General features: G+C 45.2%; 1 protein-coding gene across 5 annotated transcripts in view; it reads right to left on the bottom strand.

Annotated features, from left to right (window-relative positions):
* The window catches only part of gbf1 (golgi brefeldin A resistant guanine nucleotide exchange factor 1), an 89288-nt gene that overhangs the window by 4082 nt on the left and 63213 nt on the right, over positions 1-21993 (bottom strand). For 3 of the 5 annotated variants that reach the window (XM_013914431.1, XM_013914433.1, XM_013914434.1), the window contains 28 exons: positions 21507-21651; positions 21177-21403; positions 20893-21061; positions 20561-20772; positions 20080-20178; positions 19795-19989; positions 18776-18968; positions 18497-18634; positions 18324-18412; positions 18051-18253; positions 17805-17928; positions 15580-15705; positions 11030-11112; positions 10440-10676; positions 10036-10129; positions 9115-9291; positions 8923-8987; positions 8536-8659; positions 8031-8102; positions 7826-7920; positions 7589-7742; positions 5764-5989; positions 5511-5668; positions 5071-5320; positions 4028-4248; positions 1697-1847; positions 721-851; positions 531-632 (listed from right to left, as the gene is read on the bottom strand). In XM_013914431.1, coding sequence (XP_013769885.1) covers positions 531-632; positions 721-851; positions 1697-1847; positions 4028-4248; positions 5071-5320; positions 5511-5668; positions 5764-5989; positions 7589-7742; positions 7826-7920; positions 8031-8102; positions 8536-8659; positions 8923-8987; positions 9115-9291; positions 10036-10129; positions 10440-10676; positions 11030-11112; positions 15580-15705; positions 17805-17928; positions 18051-18253; positions 18324-18412; positions 18497-18634; positions 18776-18968; positions 19795-19989; positions 20080-20178; positions 20561-20772; positions 20893-21061; positions 21177-21403; positions 21507-21651 — 4260 coding nt within the window. The remainder of the gene's footprint in view (positions 1-530; positions 633-720; positions 852-1696; positions 1848-4027; positions 4249-5070; positions 5321-5510; positions 5669-5763; positions 5990-7588; positions 7743-7825; positions 7921-8030; positions 8103-8535; positions 8660-8922; positions 8988-9114; positions 9292-10035; positions 10130-10439; positions 10677-11029; positions 11113-15579; positions 15706-17804; positions 17929-18050; positions 18254-18323; positions 18413-18496; positions 18635-18775; positions 18969-19794; positions 19990-20079; positions 20179-20560; positions 20773-20892; positions 21062-21176; positions 21404-21506; positions 21652-21993) is intronic. The other 2 variants (XM_013914432.1, XM_013914435.1) reach the window with 1 other exon arrangement.

Raw genomic sequence — 21993 nt, 5'->3', positions numbered from 1 at the left:
CCCTCATGCCCTGCATGTGCCCTGCATGTCCCCTCATGCCCTGCATGTGCCCTGCATGTCCCCTCATGCCCTGCATGTGCCCTGCATGTCCCCTCTGCCCTGCATGTGCCCTGCATGTCCCATCTGCCCTGCATGCCCCGTGTGCCCTGCATGCCCACAGAACTCGACTGATCAATTGCTTATGTTTCAGTGCCAGATACCACAGGAAACATTCTAGGCACTATATCCATCTCTGTCATATATATCTAGGTCAGGGCTGTTTTGGTGGGAACTTAAACAATATTAAGCTTGATTTAAACTTCTGCAGGAAATGTATCACCTAAAATGTATCACACTGCAACCTTCCATGCCATTCAAATTGTTGTGGTAAGCATGTAGTTTAACCGACATGTAGTTAATATTTCTCAGGTTCACGTCAGCATAGGGTTAAAATGGGGTTCCAGTTACGACATAGATCTGACGCAGGTTGGAATGTTGATTTAACTTGTGTAACTGTGGTTGTGTGCAGTGCAATATGTGATGCTTTCAACCTTTGACAACAGCGTGCAGGCTCTCATTCTGGTCTCCTCCATACCACCAACATCTGCTGGGCTAATGTTGTCAAGCAGCTTAGTCAGCAGGGGGAAAAGCACCTGACAGCCAACAAAGAAACACGAATGAAAAACGAGTGAACAAAGGTGTCTTCACAGTCCTGAAATAACGCAGACATTCAGCATTTACCTTGTTGAAACAGGACTCCCATTCAATTGCATCAAGTGTCTGCAGATCATGAACAAGCAGTGCCCTCTGGAGGTAGGTGAGGGCCTGCATGCGAACCGGTCGCCTGGCATCACAGCACAACCAAGCAATCCCTGTGGGAGTGACATTGAGTGGAGCTGTGACGAAGACACTGATATGAACATAAACTGCATTACAGAGCTGAAGCAGAACTGACATCTGAGAGAAAACTAAAAGTGTGGAAAAAAGAAAATGGCACCTAAAAAAGAAAAAGACTTCTCAACCTTGTACTAGAAACAGTAACACACATACACTGAAAGAGCAAGCGTGGTCTGAGATCCTTTATAACAACACAGATCTACCAGAAATTCAAATTCTTGTAAAAAGACATGCTGTAAGACAATATACAAGACTGTGCATTTGGTCTACATTAAGAACAGAAACAAAAAAAAGTTTATTCTATGACAAAAAATACACAAAGTACTTCAGACATGTTGTAGTATACACAACACAACACCTAAGATCAAGATTCAGGAATATCCACCACCAACCTATGAGACTGAGCTTCAGCTGAAGTCAAACCAGATTATCGAGGACTATCTCAGCTCCAGGATGGAGCACGTCAGTGATCCTGCTAAGAATTCCCTGAGTATCTGAACAGGGACTAGTTTTCCATGAGGGAAAACAAAGTCTGCTCACAATTCTTCACAAGACACATTTAAATAAATACATTTTCAAGTTTTGAGTTGAGACATTTTGCGCAATTGATAAATTTCTCATTTTTAAAACGTTAAATAAGACTTCTGAATTTCCTAAATGCTGATCTTTATTACCAAAATCCCTTTGTTAATTTAACTGCCAAGAAGACTTTGGAAACCTCTAGTTTTCAGCTCCAACCAGGCTTTTTACTACAAGCCATATTTACACACACACTGTGAATGTGTGCACGACAGTCAGAGAGCACAGAATAGTTTCCTACCTTGCAGCAGGGGGCACCAGCAGCTGGTCCACAAAGTCTGAGAATCAGCCTCAATCTTCCTGCTGGAGGCCTCCAGATGGCACTGCTCCTCTGCCCAGGAGTTGTAGATGCTGGCAGCCCGGGTGTGCAAGGTGTGCATCAGATCTAAGAGCTGCACCCCCCCACACACAAAAACCAGCATTAATAATAAGGAGATGTCCAGCTTTATGTCTGCAGTTCAAACTTGACGAATAAAACCACGTACAGACTATTTAGATGTTTACTCAGTTTCTACTAGCAGCAAGGATGCAGTAATGGTGTCTGTGACAGTAAACAGTTTGATCAATCACATAACAAGAGACTATGCTATATGTTATACAGACATTATATTATGAAGTCCTGCAATTCCACAGTGAATAATAGGGAGATTATTCATATTTATGCTTTAATATAAAAGCACTGCTCTTCTTGTTAATAGTTTATTTGGTCAATAAACCAGTTTATACAGAACTTTAGCTAATAATTAATTTCATCATGAACTAATACGCTGACTATTTTTTCCAGGAATTCACAGGAAAATATTTCAAAACTACTGGTGAACACAACAAAGTGGTTTAAATGTTTGTCTTTCATCTAATTTCATCGTAGATGAAGTTACATTTACGAAGTTCTTCACAAGCTGCTCTTTATGTGTCATTAGTTGGCAATGACATCAGTAAATGTGATCAAGGAAAACACCATGTTTGTCCGAGAGGAGGTGGAGTGTCATTATACAAAGAAACGACTTGAATGAAACAAAATAAACTCAAATTTGTACGTAAGTATTGTAATTACAATCTCCCACTGGGTACAAAACAAGGCTCTTTAAAATAAGAGAAGAATTTTAAGCCATGTTAGTTTAACAGCCATAGTAGCAGATACAGGAAGCAGTGAAGATGGTTTTGTGTAGGAAGAAAAGACGGAGACGGGTCAAAGCACTGACATCTACATCCACGACACAAACTGCACTTTGGTTTGTAATGTTTACTTCCTGTGTGTGTGTGTAATACATTAATTGGATGTTAAATCCAGACCAACAACACAAAAATGTTCAAACGTCCATCCAACTCTGAACATGCTGACTTAAAAGCTCCACCGCTCTGATCTGCACTGAAGGATGAGATCAGGCACTGAAACAGCTCTCAACTCTCTGTTTAACGTGTAAACACTCTAAACACAGCATGTTCCACCTACTTACACTTACAATAAGTCTGTGATTGTGCTGAGAACACAAGTGAAATGGTCTTTGAAATTAGCTGGAAACTCTGGTGAACACTGACAGTAACAATGAGCATAAACAGGTAACATCCTTCAACCCAGTGTTGTGACCCATCACCACATCAGAAACAGAACAAATGGGACTCTGTCAGGAAGAGTGTGATGCTACATTTACAGCTGACGTGGATTTACAGCTGTAAGAGTCCTGATGCAACACATTATAAGCTGCACCTAAAACTAAAGTCGTGATTATTGATTTTAGGAAGTCCTCTTATAGCTCATCACCTACTATCATTGAAACTGCCGAGAGAGTTATAAATATCTAGGTGTGGTACTTGACCATAAACTGTGTTTTGAATCTCATGCTGATGCCACTACTAAAAAAGTTCAAAGACTGTTCTTTTTAAGGAAAATGAGATCTTTTAACGTCTCATCTGAGATGTTGTCCTTGTTTTATAGAAGCTTTATCGAATCTGTGATGTCTTTTTGTATCGCTGCCTGGTTTGGTAACCTGACGGTGAAGAATAAGAATCGGTTGGGACTTCTGGTAAAAACCTCTAGCAAAATTTCAGGGTGTTGGCAAGATGGACTTTTGGCCATTTACAATAGAAATGTGCTTAGAAAGGCTCGTTCTATTATTAATTGTGTGAACCACCCACTTCACAGTGAGTTTGAGTTGTTGCCTTCCGGCCGCCGTTTTAGGGCACCTCCGAGGAGGACTAAAAGACTCCAGGTCTCTTTTATCCCTACTGCGTCTTGTCTCCTTAATGGCAAATAATTGTCCTTGAACTTTCTATCATTATTATTGTTATTATTATTTTATAGTATTGTTCTGTTTATTTTTATCCTCCTGCTGCTAAACTAATTTGCCCTTGTGGGACAATAAAGAAATTGAATTGAATTGAATAAAACTCCATCTGTGACCCAAACCAGGCGTCTAACATGCTGACACTACAGTCAGTGGGAGGAGTCTCAGTGCTGCATTAAAATGCTCAACTGAATCAGAGATGTGTGGGTAAAACAAGATGCTTTTGGGACAGCTGGGTTCTCATCATTAGAAGGGTAAGGAAGGGTAAAGAGGGCTGTTGTACTTACGTCCTGACTAACCTGTAATGACACCGTGTGGTAACTGGCTGGGACACCCTCATCCTCCTCATCATCACTGTAGGAACGTGATGGGCGCTGGCTGAAGGTCCTGCTGCTGCTTCGCCTCACGCTGCCTCCGCTGTCCTTCTCCCTGCCGCCTGCCTTCTTCCTCATCCGAGACTTGGAGGTGTCATATTTGTGGCTCTTCTTCTTGTCGTGGTTGCGGTAACCTGGACAAGTATGAGGAAACAGAGAGGCGATCTAATCTCATCTGAAATCTACCAGAAGCATGGCTGTTTGAAACATTTGCCCTTCCTGCTTAAAGGGTTTAAAACATGCTATAATAATGGGACCAATTAAAGCCACAAGCAGCTAAAAGAGAGCCCTCGCAGCTCGGTGCACATCCAGCATGCTGCTGCTTGGGTGTGCTGGAGATGTGGCCATGTGGATGCAGTGCAGTTTACCTCCTCGTCTCAGTAAGTGGCGATGGAAAGTACACAGTAATTACACCGTTTTATATCATCCATGAAACCACTAATGAAAATAAGCTCATTTCTGCTGCTTGAATCCAGCTTTTGACCACATGTGAGGCGCGGATGTTTCATTCATCATTTCTTGGTACTTTCCCACGGACACTGGAGAGAAACTGGAATGTGAATATATTATCTGGCTTCATAGATCTGCGTGTCATCTGCATAGCAGTGTAAATGTATGCTATGCCTTCTAATGAATAATGTAAACAGAATTGGTCCTAGCACTGAACCCTGTGGAGCTTCATAATTAACCTCAGCGTGTGAAGAGGACTCATGAACGTGTTCCAATATTAAATCATAACTTCATTTATGGACATCTGTGGTTTGATGTGTTTGCATGAGCGGACTGAATGTGTTGTTACCAACATCTGGTGAGACTTTCATGCCAGTCACACCTTTAGAAATAAACTGGTGATGTGTTCAGTACTGACCTGCTATATTTAACTCAGTGTGTTTAGTACTAAGTGAACAAAGTTTAATAGTTCTTCTGATAAAACCAACCAGACGTTAGTGTCTCACCTCCATTGAGGCTGGCCTCCACAAACACTCGTATCGCTCTGACACACAGCTCAAAGTTGTCAGGCGTGACGTGGGCGGCGTCTCGAACGATGAAAGAAAGCGTCTCCACACACTTGATGAGAGACTTTGTGTCGTGCTGGCCAAGGTCCTGACCCAGTGTCAGACTGTACTGGTTGACCAGTGGGTGATTCAGCTGAGCCTTTGACCCGACTGTGGGGGTCTTACTTATCTCAAAGTCATCTTTCCCAACCTGTGTGGGGGTAAAGAAACATCTGAAATAAAACAAGCATCCCATGTTCTTTCCATAAATTAAGCTTTCAAATAAAATCAGGAAAAGAAACATGTCCTTGGCTTTATATATGATACTGTTACAGTTTCAGTGTCATATGCAACATACTGTTACTCATGAAGCAGGTGTGAGTGTGAGCGTATGTGCTAACCACGAGCCATCCACTGCTGGCTACATCCACATCAGTGGCCGAGCGTGGGATCCTGGTCTTGCTGTGCTCAGTGTAGACCTCCGAGTCCGATGTGTAGCCTCGGTCTAAGCTCACTTCACTGGGATGATGAGACGACAGCTCACTGTCTGACTGGGCACCTGCAGTAAATGCCAACAAAGACATGTTCATGTAAACTCCTAACATGATGTTTTTATGTATTTCTATTTGCTCTTAGACGCTTGTTCAGCTGAACCTGTGTCATTGTCAGCTGTGGCCGAGGTAAGCTGGAAGGCGACAGGAGGTTTCACTCCAGCTCCGATGCACTCCAGCAGTGAAAAGAGCGTGTACCAGTCATCTGTACAGTGGATATTGGCTGCATTAGTCTTCAGCAGCTCATGAAGGCCATAAGCCACCTCCCTGCTGACCCGGGAGAGGACATGGGGCTTCATCATCAGCAAGAGGCGGAGGGAGAGAAGAACCTGTGGGCGCACAGCGAGAGAGCACTGTGGTAATCTGTTCAAATCGTTTAAGTCAGGGGTCGGCAACCCTGGGCACGAACGGTTAACTGATGGCACGACCATAGCTGGACTGGCCATCGGCCATTTTTCATCCATTTTTAATGGGCCGATGATTTTTTTTTTTTTTTTTTGTAACGGTATAAACAATGAAAGGTGGTGGATTGTCCCGATGCTGGCCGATGTGTAAAAATAACTCAGTGGTTTGGTGGTGGCGGAGCTCCAACAGAGGCCAGCAGGTGGATGAGGGAAGGGGAGTGTGTGGTTTTTCCCATATTTCTAGCATGTCAGTTTATTTTGTTGTTATCAGCCAGACCCATCTTTGCTTTAAATGACAAATGTATTTAAGACGGAGTGATTTATGTCAGTCTGGGATGGTACGTGTTAACAGCCATAGTTCCTACCTGCCGGATCTTCTTTTCATTGATATTGCTGTTATGACTGATGAAGCCGAGCTGGTGAGTTGTTGATAAATAACGTGTTAAAGCTACAAATATGACTATTACCAAACTGTACTGTCACTAATAGGGTTGCTTTGTTGATGTTGTTTTATTTTGTGTCTTTCAGTTGATTACCTGGCTTCTGTAAAGGCACGGTTACTGTACTGGTGTTAGCTTATGCGACAAAGGCAGCAATCAGGCGTCCGAGCCCGAGTACCACACAGTTTCATCAGTTAAAACACACCCTTACGGTGGGAGTTAAATTAAATTTAAATTAAATTGTATTTTCTGTTCATTTGCTGTTATGGATAAAAAGTCTTTTTTTGTTTCTAAATAGCTGATAACTATTCGCTGACAGCTGCCAACATCTGCGAACAAATATAATCCTATGAAGTTGATCTATATAGTGAGTAACTGTTCATATAGAGCGTTATTAAATTCATTGCTAATGCAGTCATATTGCACACTGACCTCTGAGGGAATTTTAGAGGCACTCATCATCAGAAAGGTTGCCGACCCTGGTTTAAGCACATCAGACATTTCCAGTCTTATTTTATTGGTAAATTCTAACGAAATAGTAAACTCAACAACATTATGCAGAAACAGGAAACAAACCTTTAGATCTAACATGCACTTGGCCCAAAGTGCTTGCTGGATCTAAATGATTTACTCTTCCTGCTTTCTTTGCATCCTTCTGAAATTCTCACTAATCTGCCGTTTGACTCAACGCATCGAGTAACAAATACTCGAAAGATTGTGTTGTGGTGGATAAATACTTTGTCTTTTTAAAGAACAACAATATTCAAAATAGAACAACACAGGTATTTTAAAATGACATGCTAATCTGTATCCATGTCCAACATGCCACATTCACACCAGCACGTTCTTCTATGCTTTTCAGTGCTTTCTGACACTCACACATGTTCATACTCTGATGGACGCATCAGAGAGCACGGTCATCGTGCTGGTCAAAGAGACCACCAGCACAGGTGGCTTTGCACCAACAGCATCCAGCTACCTGGGTTTAAGCTGCCCTAAAACTGAGACTGTCTGCTAACTTGATGATGATCCGAGTCTGCAAGACCACATCTGTGTGCCAGGGTCAGGAAGCATCTTTGTATACCTGCGAGCTGATGTCTTCTCGTCGTAGCAGGCGAATTGCAAGTCGAAGGAGTCCCACCACAGCTCGTTCCACCAGGAAGCAGCTCTCATTAGCATGAACGCAGAGCTGGCAAAGGTGGTCGCGCACCGTCTGCCACACACAGGACACACGGTCTCTGCTCACAAACGCAGAGAAACAGCTCGTTATTGTGCTCAAAATCACTGACAACACAAACGATGTCACAAGAGTCATTCCCACCGGTTCTCAAGAACAATGCGCAGCAGCATCTCCAGGCAGAAGGCAGCATCCTCTTCATCATACGTCTCTTCATCTGGGGTGACTGATATCAGAGCCTTGACAGGAGAATCCAGGTCATTTAGTGTGCTTATGTTGAACCATGAGGTGAATGGTAAGGGAAACACTAAGCTAACACTTGTTAAAGTATGTGCTGAACAACAATAACCTTCATGAGCTCTTGTAGAGACTCCAGCTTCAGGAACTTGCTCTCGGTGATCAGCTTTTCTGGGTCACATTGCTGGAAGACAAACAGCAAACCTACTGATGGTGATCTGATACAGTGTCAGCTGTCCGAACAGTGTTGGTCAAAGTGCACAGCTCAATAAGGCCAAATGTGTAAAAATAAACTATGACGCAGGCTAACGTTGTTCCCATTTTCACAGATTTAAATCCAGTTTGTTAAATATCACGGCTGTAACCTTCATATTATAACAAACCAAAACAATCACCGGTGCTGTCGTCATTTAACTGAATAAAAGTCAGACACTGCAACATGGGGCTGGTTTTAATTAGGCACCAATTACTGTAACTACAAGTAGTCTGATTACTCGGAGCATTGGCTCTGTGTCATTGTTGCTACGATATGCCTTCACTTGAACTGTATTTGAAACAAAGCTGAGGATGGCAGCTGGTGTTTGGACTGTGTTCAGAGATCGCGGTGAGTCCAGTACCTTGATGCAGTGGACAGCAGCCTGTTTGGCTTCCTGGTTTTCTGTGGACGGTCCTCTGAGTCCTGACTGCTCGGCTCCACTAAGCGTCAGCCAGTTGAAAACACTTAGCACTGCTGACTCGCCACTGAATGTAACACATGAGGAGAAAACGTCCTTTTACTCCATGGCCTCTTAGCTAGCACATGCCTTTGTACTGGTTTTAAAGATCCGGTCTGTTCTACGGGGAATTAAACGTGAAGCTGGTATTTCACAAACATGCAGAGCTAACATGGGAGCAGCTGAAAGCAGTTCTAGCAGGTAAAAAAAAAGTTCACCAGTATTTGGGAAAAAGTCACTGTGTGGTGACACTTATTGGTCTAAAAGATGGAGGATGAGATTGGTGTGTACCGATTTGAAGGGGTTTCCTCTCTCTGAAGAGAAATCTTCCCATTGGGCTCTACAAAGTCTTCCACCTGAGGGCACAGGCAGGTAGGTGTTAGCACAACTTTATGTCTCTCTTTACAAAAGACAACCAAACAAACAGTAGATGCCACAGATGATCTATGCAGTACTATCAGAAAGCGAGGACGGAACAACGACCTCAACCATGGCTTTGGGCAGCAGTTCAGCTCTGAACAGCTGCAGCAGCGAGTCCACGATGTTCTTCCAGCCCTCCCTCAGGATGTTGCCATGCCGATGAGCGAGGTCGAACACCGTCTTGGCGGCTGTCTGGGCCTTACTGTTACTGCCAAACACGGTGGGAAGATTCTCCACAGACTGTGTGTGGGGGGACACACAAACACTATTTACACATCTGAATACATTACTGTTACTGAACAACATGCAGGACAACACAATTAGATCATTCACAAACTCTGTTGCTTCTGTAGATGTTTAAGAAGCTGAGAGCTGTGAGGAAGGCTTCTTTTAAACAAAGGTCGTTTTAAGGTGCTGACAGTGGGGACTCTCTGCTGACATCAACAGGTGGAGGAGTGGTACTGACCCAGCCACGTGTGAAAACATCCTCTCAGTGCATCAGCAGGAACATTGAATGAAATCTGGATCAATTCATTAGTGACAACAAACGTGTGTCTGTACAAGTGTAAACTGCTGCGTTCACTCATCCTCACTACAGTTGTGTGTGGCACGGCTCAGTGTTTGCTGTGGAGCACAACTGATACAACGGTACATTTTCTCACAATCACAGTTCAGTTCACGGCACTATTTATGTGTTAGCAGTATTTATACATTAGCAGATGCTACATTTTGTACACATGTTCTAATGTGGGGTGTGTATCAGAGGTGTCAGTTTTTCTTCAGAAACCACCAAACGATGATTGTGTGAACCAGAACGCCAAAGTAACCAGTGACAGTGGACACAGTCAGGAACTGTGTTCTTTAATCAGCTGATCCCCAAAACACGTGATTGGACTAAGCAGTGTCACATGTGCACTTACTGTGTGTCAAAGGTACGGCAGTGTCTTTGACTGTGAACAGAAGCGATTTAAGCTGTGGACCCACCTCGCTGCTCAGAGTGGTGAACTTGCAGAGGGAGATGATCAAATTGTCAAACACGTCATTGAAGCCATAGTGAGCTGCAATCATCGCACATTTCCTGCCAAACACAGACGACCGCACACTTTAACAGCTGACAAACACAAAGTGTTTACACTTCATTCTTTACTTCAACTGAACGCCTGACAAAACTACGCCTGTTTTAAAACGTGCATATTTTCTCCTACAGTAGTCACACGATTTGTCCGTCCACAGTCAATAACAGTAACTTGTGTGTGGGTGGACCGTGCTTCTCCTGCAGGCTAACCCGTGGATGTGGACATCTAAAGGCCGCTTCCAGCCGGCAGCCTGCACTACAACTCGCAGCGTCTCGTAGCATTTACCACCGAGTGCATCTGAGCGCTGTATACCTGAAGCCAGTGATGGCCTTCTGGATGATGACATCATCGAGGCTCTTGTCAAAGACATAGGAGAGTGCAGCGATAGTGGGGCCCCATGTCATGGTGAACAAGTCATTGTCGTAGCTGCCGGGCGGCAGGTGGAGAAAGACGCCTTCGGACGAGGCGCCGCGGTGCAGTAAGACGCTCCACACATAATTCTCCTTCACTAAACCCGTCTGCTCGTCCGGCATCACAATCTCCTCGTTTCTGCAAAGGAAAGAACATCAGTCTATTCATGAGCCTCGGACAGCTGCCCGCCTTCTTTAATCACATCAATATGGAAACAGCTGGAAGCTCTTTAGATCTGTGTTGATGCAGGTAAGGAAACCCCAGAAGCCTTATTCTGTTCATCCGGATGTGGCGTTTCAGCAGGAGAAACATTAAACGCTACATGCAGATGAACAGAATCAGCCTTTTGCTTTTAAATGAGGTGAATGAAGCAGCGTGATGGGCATTTTTAACAAGATATCCTGAACCAGGATGAGCACAGAGATGAGGCTCAGGTCTGGCTGCTGATAGCAGATGCTAACACATCAGGGGAGTTGTGCTGTGCGCCTTACTTGATAGCATTGTAGATATCCTCCAACATGTCCTGGTCAAAGTCTTTGTTTCCGTTGACTCCTTTTAGATTTTTCTTGAATTGCTGTTTTAAAGTGAAACATCGTGTTAGCAGTTAGCAGCATTGGTTTCACTCTACAAACTCTATTCAAACATGTGACCAGTAGACTTTTATTTCCACTCACACGTCGGTGAGAGCACCGATGTGTGATCCTTTGGCATCTAGTGCTTTGTTCAGAGCATCACACCAACAGTTAAAAGGCCTTGGTTGGACACGCACTCATGTGTCATTTAATATATTTTAGGTGCATCATTAGGAAAACAGCGATGCCACAGAGAGACGCAGAAACAGGATCCTGCTAAGGATCAGGAACATGCCATCTGAAACGCACAGTGGTCAGTATCAGCGCTGGTCTGGGAGCAGCTGCTGGAAACAGCACGCTGGGTTTCATGGACACAGTACCTACCATCCCACCGCCCTCAGCTGAACCGCACTCGTGTCATGTTATTGTCGGGGAACACGATCTGATGTGCACACAGCCATAGTTTTCCCATTCCAAAAATAACTGGTGCCAACACATGCTGTGATGAATGTTACATACTGCAACAAGCTCCTAAGTAAGCGAAGTGCCAGGCGCCACTTTTATTGGCCCTGTCCAAACTATTGTGTGGACGTCTGTGTGCTGGCTGACCCCGAGCTCGGTGAGTTTGTCCCCAGACTGCAGCTGAAAGCGCATAGAAATGATTTTAATACACAACAACAGACGATGAGGTCAGACCAGCTTTTATTAACTATGTGAACATAAGAAGAGAGAAAGCGAGTGTGTGTTCGTCAGTGAGTGCCACACACAGTTTAGGCTTCGACACCGTCAACCAAAGGCAGAGAGCACCGACATACACCCCCCTCCCTGACTGTGTGGAGCCACTGACTACAGCTGTGGGCTCTGAACCAGCAGCTTCACCAGTGCAAACACCAGCTTTGTTAGAGGAATGTCAAACCACCACATGTGTCATGTTTAACAAAAATAAAATGACATGACTGAGACAAAAACGCTGGTCTTTTGTAAATATAATAATAGCAGCGTCCTCCTATTGAGAGTAACATCCTCCCCTCTTAATGCTCTCTGGCTGCTATGGTATCGCGTAAATATTTCTTTCAAAATAAGACGCACAACTACAACACGGGAAAGACCCAGGGAAACAGTTAACAATAAAAACCCTGAAGACCATAAATTTCACACCCGAGCCTCAACTCTCAGGGCCCGGTACCAAACGACTAACGGACCGGTACTGGGCCGTGGACCGGGGGTTTGGGACCGCTGGTCTAAACTCTTTGACGTACTTCTCTTTAATTTGCTGTTTTGCTGAATGGGTTCGTTTGTGTTTATGGGTTTCTCACACATGCATGTCAGAACCAGTGCTGTGGTTTTACTCTCAGCCTCACCAACATCTGACTGCATTCTGCTAGAATACACAGGTCAACAACAACATTATTATCATTATCATTAGTAGTATTATAATCATATTTACAACATTTATGGCAGGCTTCAGTGACAGTGTTGTGTTATTTTCGTGCTGATGTGGTATCGCGGGGTGGATACTCTGTAACAGCAGCTGTAACAAACGAGCTTTGCAACTAGCTTCAGTTTAAACGTCTCTATTAACTCGTGCACTGAACTTTAAATGAAACAACCTAACCCTGACATGTGAAGTACAACAGCTCACCATTTTCATTTAGCTCGGTATATCGTTATTTAAGAGAGAGCTGCAAACTTTACAATAATCAAACATAGTGTGTAGATAATCAGGATGTTGACTTTGTTAAAGAAATGATAATGAAGGTATAAGAAACAGACTCATGCTAATGCATTTGACTTTTCATTTCTTATCACTGAAACAACCTTAATAGTCTTCACAGTGTTTCCATGGACAGTCTCTCTACTCAACATGTTTGTGCTTTAAAACACTGCATAGAAATAACTCAGCATCAGGACTTTTCTCTGTTAACGAGCTCCCTGCTGACCACCGAGTATTTACTCGATTACTGTGGGAAACAGGGCGGACGTTTTACGCTTCATTCAGCCATTATTACTCATACACAACAGGCTGGTGAATGAGAACCACAACAACGACTTTAATATCTTTGTTATTAGATTGTGAGCCCAACAAGGGACAATTGTTGAAAATCAGCAGCAGCTATAAACCTGTGTGCGGTACATCAGTGTCATGTCTTGCACTTGAACTGTGTTAAACTGCACTGTCCCTTTTAAATAAATAAATTCAACCATCAATGTTTCCTATGATGTCTGCAGCTGTAAGAGCTTCAGTTCTTCTGAAGGACCCACATATGTGAGGCACATACTGGTGTTGGGCTACAGGACCACTACAGGACCAGTCAAACTTCTTCCACACCAAACTTGTTTATTCACGTCTTTATGGTGCACAGTCAGGTTGGACGTGAAAGGGGCCACACCTGAACTATTCTCAAAAGGTTGGGAGCATGAGATGATCCAAAATATCTCAGCACGCTGACACATGAAGTTCACTGAACCTAAGGAGCTGAGCCTGAACATCAGCCCCACACCCTGAGCCACTAGCCCTAATCAGATAGTTCTGTTCTCCTGCCTGCTGCTAGGACTCGTCCACTGGGTAAGAAGACGGTGAATGCTGATTCCTCCAGAGAGCGCGGGCACTGCTCCTGAGTCCAGAGGTGGCATACTGACTCATGGGATACTGATGTGCACATCACTGCAGCTGATGGTGTGCCTCACACTTGGAGTGCAGCAGTACATGAAGTTTGTCAGTGTGTAGTAACTGATCCTGCAGAAAGCCGTCTGCACACTACACGCCTCAGGTGTGATTCTACCTGGCCTACCTCTCTGATAATAAAAGCATTAACAGCTCACTGTGGACTATTTAGTAGTGAGGAAATTTCCCGACTGCAGTTTGCAGCTGTTTGCAGCTGCACAGGTGGTATCCTATCAATATGACCCAGCAGCTAGAGGCTCGACTTCATGCACCTGTGGCCATGAAGTGATTGGGACACCTGGATTTTGACAATATAATGTAAACAGATGCATAGCTGTAATCATTCAGGTTAGGTAATTATCATTAGTAGACCATATGAATAGGGATGGGTATCGTTTAGGTTTTATCCGACACCGGTGCCAAATCGGTACTTTTGAAACGGTGCCGGAACGGTGCTTAAAGAATGGAGAACACAAACTTTGTCCAAAAACCTCTCATGTTCAGCTGTTTGTTTGGTTTTTGTAAAAAGATAACAATGTTAGCCTTTTCTGCAGCTATGGGGCATATATGGCATCACTCTTGGCTGGAAGCAGTGCTTAAACAATGGAAAAAACACAAACTTAAAACCTCTCATGTTCAGCTGTTTCCCACTTTTTCTTTGGTCATTTTAGCCTTTTTGGCCAGGGTGAAGGGAGTATCTGCCATCAAACAAGAGGACAGCCGCATGTAGCTATGATGGTGTTTGCTAGTTCACCTTACCTGCATTAATGTAATAACGTGGTTAGCCTACTCAACGTAAATTACACTCGAACAACATTAAGCTACTCACGCAGAGAAGAACGGCTGCTGCTGCATCATCATCCTCATCATTTCTGCTACACTGGCAGAGCTAGGGGCCAGGACTCTCCTCTTCGTGTTTTTGGGGGATGTTGCTCCGGGTCCGATAACTGGCAACCCACCCAACGTGCACAGTGTGAGGTCTCGCAGCAAGCTATCAAATACGGCGCATTTCTCGGCTTTTAAAAAAAACGCTATGCGTCGCCAGGTGTTTCATCAGATTCGAGGTGTTACCTCCTTTGACAGTATCACAGTATCAGCTTAAAGCACTTGTTGCTGCTGAGTTTGCATATTTTGCTGTGAAGTACAGCCAGACTTTTGACCGCTTCGCCTTGGACATTTTTAATCTGTAGCTCTGCTCTAACTGAACGTACGTACCTGGCCCCGCCTACTATCCTGGGAAACGTAAAATGATTGGCTAGAAGTGTATCACAGCTCAGGAAAAAAAGCACCGAAATAAAGCACCGAAATGTGCGCTGCTTTTCGGTCTGGTTACTACCGTTTATGTCAGAACCGGTGCCATCATGGCACCGGACACCGGTACCCATCCCTACATATGAATATATCTTCCCATCACATTGGTAGTTCATCCCAGTGTTACCATTGTTGCTTGGTTACATTTTGGCAGTTGAGTCTGGTTTGATGAGGTTCAAACTACCATCCCTGTGACACTCCAACACAACCATCATGTTAGATTCAAGCTTCTTACTGAGCTCTTTGTTTTTATGTCCTGTTCGACGCTCCTGTTGCAGCGGTGTTGTCCGGTGACATTTGCCATGTTTGGGCTTGCACAATAATAAATCTCAAACGCTTCTTATACGTGTTATCTTATTTCAAAGCTCCGTTCTTGGTGCTACGGAGGCATATCCTTTCAGACCAGTGTTGGGGGAATGACTGCTGTCCATTTACACAAACTGGCACGACTAGTTCATGCTTCACAACCGCACACAGGTGTGTGATCACTTACCTCTACGGTCATAGGGATGTTCTGCTTGCGGACATTGTGGTTATGCTGGTCAGTGTTCAACATGATGACAGCGTAGGCCAGGGCGAAGCCAGCATCGTTGCTCATGAAAGGAAAGCCGTTGACTTTCTACAAACACAGAGCATGGACCAGATATCACACAACAAACAGAGGCTGCTGTGCCTCTATGGCACACTACAACTACTCCCCGTGTTCTGACCTCCAGATTCACCTCTCAGCTGATACCACACTGACCCCACACAGTGGAAAACCCATTTACAGTGTCACTGCCTAGAATGAATCATCTTCTCTTTCAAAGCCTACTCCTGTGTGCGGCTGGCCTAAAAAAAAAAAAAAAGGGACATTACTAGGAATAGTTTCCAGGTCACATGGCTCCTCCTGCTATTTTGAGGCGTCAAATGTTTCCCCTGTGGAGTTTGTCCTTTGCCTGTCACACTCTATATGTGACTCTGTCTTGACACTTATGTCATCCCACTGCGATAATCTAAACAATCTGCAGGGTTGACCACAATACTGAGGGCCGCCTCTTACAAGTGGAGTTACCTTGTGATGAACACGCTTGGTTGTGACCAGACTGTGAAACATGTGAATGTGACCGAGTTTGTTTCCAGGTATGTTGGAACGAGTAAAAGCATTAAATTATAAATGCACTGGGTCTATTAGGGGACACTAGATAATTACATAATCCAAGTCTTCCCAGTGGTAACATTATTAGCCAAAGAACAATAGAATAAAAGAGTATATGCACATTTATCAGTCTTTTGTTTGATGCCACTGGCGAGCTGTTCGGCTGCATGCCTGCGTTTGCCCTGTGACAGCTGGCACAGGCTCCATAGGCTGCCTCCTCTTTCTGCAGCACCGTGCTGCCACTTAACAGCTCAGTTCTTGGAAGACCATTGTAGGAACTCCCCCCATAGCTGCTTTCAGACACATGCACCGTCCTTCCAGTGACTGAAGCACACTGTTCAGGCAAGCTGTGATGGACACATCAAACTACACAGCATCCATCTGTCCATTTTCTGCCACTTATAGTGGGTCAGATATCAGGCGGAGCAGCCTAAGCAGAGACATCCTGAGGCAAGATGTGCCCAAAACACTCAAACTGGGGGCATCCCAGTCAGATGAGTGACTCTACACTGGAGCTTTCAGAACAACCAAGGGAGAGCCGAGACATGACAGAGGAGGATGATACCTATGAAGTGCCTTGAGGCGACTTTTGTTGTGATTATATAACTAAAATTGAATTGAATTGAGATCTCACTCTTTCAGTCAGTCTCCACTGTGGCCATATGTGAGTGGCCACTTGCAGTTTACTGCCGTATCAGGCCAAGACAACCACATCAGCTGTGAACAGCAGAGATGTGATACTAAGGCCAGAGCCCCTCCACGACTTGGCTGTGCCGAGAGATCGTATCCATCAATGCTATGAACAGAACCGATGACAAAGAGCAGCACAGGCCAACTTTCACCAGGAGCAATGACTCCAATGGTAATGCACACCAAGCTCTTAGGGAGTGCCTGCAGCAAAGGGCCAGTCATACCAGAGACACTGTCCCAGTCTTCCATGCAAAACTAAGACAGCCCTACAAGATCCAGAGAACCTCAGGGCGAACCCCGTCCACCCAGGGGTGAGGTCCAGCGGACCACCCAGGCGACATGACGTCTCCAGCCTCATTGTTAAAGCTTTTTTATTTGTGGGACCTGAAGTGGTGCATCGGTGCAAATGACGCTCAGTACCTGCTTCCCTGACCTGGAGGAAAGCAACCCCCTCGTCCACTGGGAAAAGTCCCAGTATACAGACGCCAAACTGGGGGAAACCAGTATACCAGGCTCTGTATCCTAGGCTCAGGCTCCTTCTCCACACAAGCGCTGACCTTCAGATCACCACCCAATCCACAAACCCCTGAACCCCTATTGGCCCTAAAGTGAGAGGTTGATAGGAGCCTAAACCTCAGTGGGATCATCACATTATTACTGTTGTGCCTGATCCTGCTACAGCAGTCAGCTGATGCTCATTCTCAGGTCTGTTTCATCTCTGATCACGCTCTTATTATGACCTTTGCAGGTGTCCAGACTTCTTTTAGCTTTAGTATTCAAACTAAGAGTGAAATGACTTAGTCTCTGACTCAAGCGCAGCCTAAACCACGTGTGGCCCGATATCCTGCTGTGTCCTGCAGTAATGATGAATTGTAGGACGTGTCCCTTACATGCCAGTTGTCTGTGAACGTTTCCAGGAGTCTCTGAATGACAGGAGCCTCTCCAGGTAATCTGAAGGCCTCCAGGTAGAGCCGCAGGGCCTCGTCAATACGAAGCCCCTGGAAGGTAAATGTGCTGGAAAAGAAACCAGTCAGATTATTGTTTGCTCACACGGTGCATTACTGGTTATTGTTCCTGAACACACACGGCTCTGCCTGTGAAGAGCACACGTTGAAATGAAAGGATGCTAAGCCTACTTCACAAAGCTGTCCAGCAGTTCCGGGTTCTTCCGATCGCTGACGTACTCGCCAATCATTTTCTTGTCCAGTCGGGGGTTTTCTCTCAGCCACTGGGCCACCTGGTTGTTGTCTATGGGGCTGCTGAGGAGGCCTTTCTCCTGGAGGAACTGGATGCCTTTCTTGGGCTTCTGGTTAAACTGCTCCGTGCCTGTGATCAGCAGCTTGACACACAGCAAGAAACGCTGCAGATGTTATTCTTTACGTTACTCTCATTAAATGAATTCCACATACCTTTTTCTTTGTTCTAATTTCCATTAGCTCGTGTGAATCAGGTAAACAGGACAAGAAACGCTGAGGCTTTTTCAGACTTCTCTTCTCAGCTGGAGAAAAGAATTTCTGTTAGTCTCAGCTGAACAGCTTCCACGCAGCGCTTAGACAAAGTTTAAAGAAGACAGAGGCCTCACAAAGGTCGCCGTCTCCCTGATCCTGTCTGCCCAGCCTCATCTTCTCGGCCATTAGATGTCCACTGGTTGGAGGATACACTGGTGCTTTTTCAGGCTGCGAGGGACTCAAACCATTGGTACTGCCAAGTCTACTAACATCTGTAAACAGAAGGGAAATGTTTTTACTGAAGCCGTCCGTGTCCAACGTGTGTGTTATTCAATCACATGACAAAGGTGAAAAAGACAGTAAAATGACACCCAAGCTGCATCTATGAGGTGTGAAGTTATCTGTGCTTATACCAGCTGCAGAGTCTGTTTCAGCTTTGGCTGCACCCTCTCCGTCTGCCAGCGCAGTCTCTGCTTGGTCTTGCTGAGCTATGCTGCTTAGCACCCTGGCCTGGCAGTGAGCTTCGATGCTGTCGATCACTGTGAGCAGCGCCTCCAGTGACAGGAGGTGGGTGGTGTACAGCTGCCCCGACACGGGAAACGCGTTCTATCGCCACAGAAGAAAAAACACTTTCACATAATACTCACATCATAATCTACAGAATATTAGCCTGCAAACGGTCTATTGTCCAGGTACATAATACTACCTGTGAATACAGTGTTATAATTATCGTTCCTACGACTGGACATGTTTGGCTCTGTTCTGACTGATCTTTTGTTTCTGTCTGCTTCGCTTGGATCAGCTTCGTCTGAGGTCATTTTGAAGTTGATGGACTATTTGACCACATGTGTACCACTGTGCAGCATCCTCTCTTCTTTTAAATGCCTGCAAGCTGAGGAGCCTGGCCGGAGGACTCCTCCTCCTGTTGGGAGACAGCTCTCTGCAGTCCTGACTCACACAAAACATGGTTCTCATGTGAATAACATGAGTTTATGTGATTAGTGCATGTTGTTTTTATTTACATTTTACACAGCCCAAGTTTTCGAGACTGTGTTTATACATTGATTCAACATCACTGTTGCACGGCAACCAAAACAGCTGACATGTGCAGTGGACGATGGGGAACAGGACGGTGGTGCAGTGAAACGGCTGGTTTGGAGATCAATGCAAATCTGCTTTCTGTTATCACCTGTATGTTGTTCCTATCACCTAAAACACTAATATTTTACAAGTGGTGCCCAGTGTGTAAACAGAGCCAAACACTCAGGAGTAGAAGAAATGAGGACGCTCTAAACCTCTTCTAACAGAAAACTGGTTTCTATTATTTTGCCATTGAAATACATGGAAACAGAACAACTGCAGCAGTCTGCTCTCAGTACAAAAAGGTAATCAGGGCCTGTTCATCACTAGCAAGCCTTTCAGGGCGAGTTACCTTAGACAGCAGCTTGGTGAGGTCTTCAAAGAGGTTGGAGCAGTAAAAGTCACAGTCATAGTTAATGTAGAGCTCAGTGACAAAACTGGGGATCCTCCATAACTGGACCAGTGCCTCCAGAGCCACCTCCTTCATCTCGTAGGGCATCTTAATGTTCTCTGAAGTGATGATGTCTATGAGCTTCTTCAGGTACATCTGAGCAAACAGAGACATGGCCATCAGGTCCTCAGGGACTAACACTATGAAAGCTGAATGACAGGAGTGTGGATCAATGAGAACAGCTACCTCCAGCTGAAACTTCAGGTGCACTCTCATGCTTTCAAAGAGCAAGAAGCAAACCCGTATGGATGAAGCATACAGGTTCATACGGTCCACACTCAGCAGCTGGAACACAGATGAGGTACTTCATCAGCAAGGCCTCATAACTACACCAGCGTACTGCCCTGCAGAGGACTCAGGCCTCGACAAAGAGAACCAATCAGTCCATCTGAGGTCAGATAAATCAGTCGAGAAGGTTAAGAGTAGATCTCTGGGTTTATAACCTAAAAACACTCCGGTCATGTCTGTCATTAGCAGTGAAACACAAATATATGGTGCACACTTTTAGCCGTCTCAGTAAGGAACCTGGACCAGATGCTTTAGTTCAATAAAAAGCCAATAATCGCTAAAAAGACTCCGATCAGCACAGAGTTACCAAAATAAGACCGCGGGTTTGACGAGGACTGCTCCTCACTGTCAGCAATGACATCATCTACATTTAATTTACCTGGAACAGGTGTCGACAGAGCTCGTCTTTGACCAGCACTAACAAGGACTGGTAGTTAGGGATGTGTGCTGATTCCAGGGCTACAGTCAGCAGCTGCAGCCCCATGTGCATCATGGCATCAGTGTTGTGGCGGTCATGAGGGTTGGTCAGTGAAATCAGGAAACGAAACAGCTCTCTGAGACACGGCAGGCCATACGGGATGAGGGATGCTCCTACAGACAAAAGGACAAGAGGTTAGAGAGAACCACTCTACAGCTGTCTTTATACATCACAGAAACGTGGAACTCTCAGATCATCTTCTGCCCTTCTTGCTAAATTCAGTTGGATCCTACCATCTCTTTGCGTGGACTGTGTGAAGCGGACGCCTCTGGGGTTGACGTAATCCATATCATGGACAGAGGCACTGTCTGACTGCTCTGTAATGGAGTCTTTGTCCTCCAGAACCTCAGGGATGGACTCCACTGAGGCTGACGGGGCTGGTTCAGCCTGCTGGCCCTCAAACTAGACAGAAAGAGGCGCAGCACAAGAGATTAGAGAAGGACAGGGAGAAGCGAGGAAATACAATGTCTCTCACGGAGCCAAAAATGTAAACAAGAGCCATTAGAAACATGTTCACCTGTGCATCTGTAGAGCCAGACTCAGTCCCTGTGAGTGCAATGGCTGCACCAGCGGTTGATGCAGAGCTGCACTGATCCAGGTCAGAAAGGTCTTCCCTGGAAGTAGTTTTTGAGCAGGTGTCCAGGCCGCTGTCAGTGGCTGTTGGGCTGCAGATAGATGAGGCAGAGCTGTCTGAGACGGGAAGGCTGGGATTGGACAAGCCCTCCTCCATGAACGGGACACCACCTGAGAACACAGGATCCAGTCATACAGCGCTCCACCAAAGACCTGAAAGCCAAGCTCTGCTTACAGACGGCTGTGAGTCCATTATTACGACAGCGCGTCCTACCCGAGAGGTTGTTGTTGAGCGTGCTGGGCTGGCTTGGTTCCATCTGACCGGAGGAACTACGGACCATGTGCCGAGGCGGCCGCGGAGAACGTTTCTGTTTCTTCCATTTAGATGACTCGCTCATGCCACCGGCACGCATCTTCAGCTGGAGGAAACACAGTGGTTGAGTGAGTCAGCTGGTCCATCATCACTGAGCAATGACAATGTTTCACTTCTCTTTATATCCAGATCATTTACACACTCGTAAAACAAAAGAGGCACCGGGACTCGTGTGGCATGTCTTCAGCCGGCGCTGTGTACCTGGAGTGGAGTGCTTTGAAACCAGATTTATATATGCTTGTACAGTGGGGCAAAAAAGTATTTAGTCAGCCACCGATTGTGCAAGTTCCCTCACCTAAAATGATGACAGAGGTCAGTAATTTGCACCAGAGGTACACTTCAACTGTGAGAGACAGAATGTGAAAAAAAAATCCATGAATCCACATGG

The sequence above is a fragment of the Pundamilia nyererei genome, unplaced genomic scaffold (genome assembly GCF_000239375.1).
Source record: "Pundamilia nyererei isolate P.nyererei 1_Seehausen unplaced genomic scaffold, PunNye1.0 scaffold00197, whole genome shotgun sequence".
Lineage (NCBI taxonomy): Eukaryota > Metazoa > Chordata > Actinopteri > Cichliformes > Cichlidae > Pundamilia > Pundamilia nyererei.
Note: the sequence above shows the minus strand (reverse complement) of the source record. Positions and strands in the feature narration are given on the sequence as shown.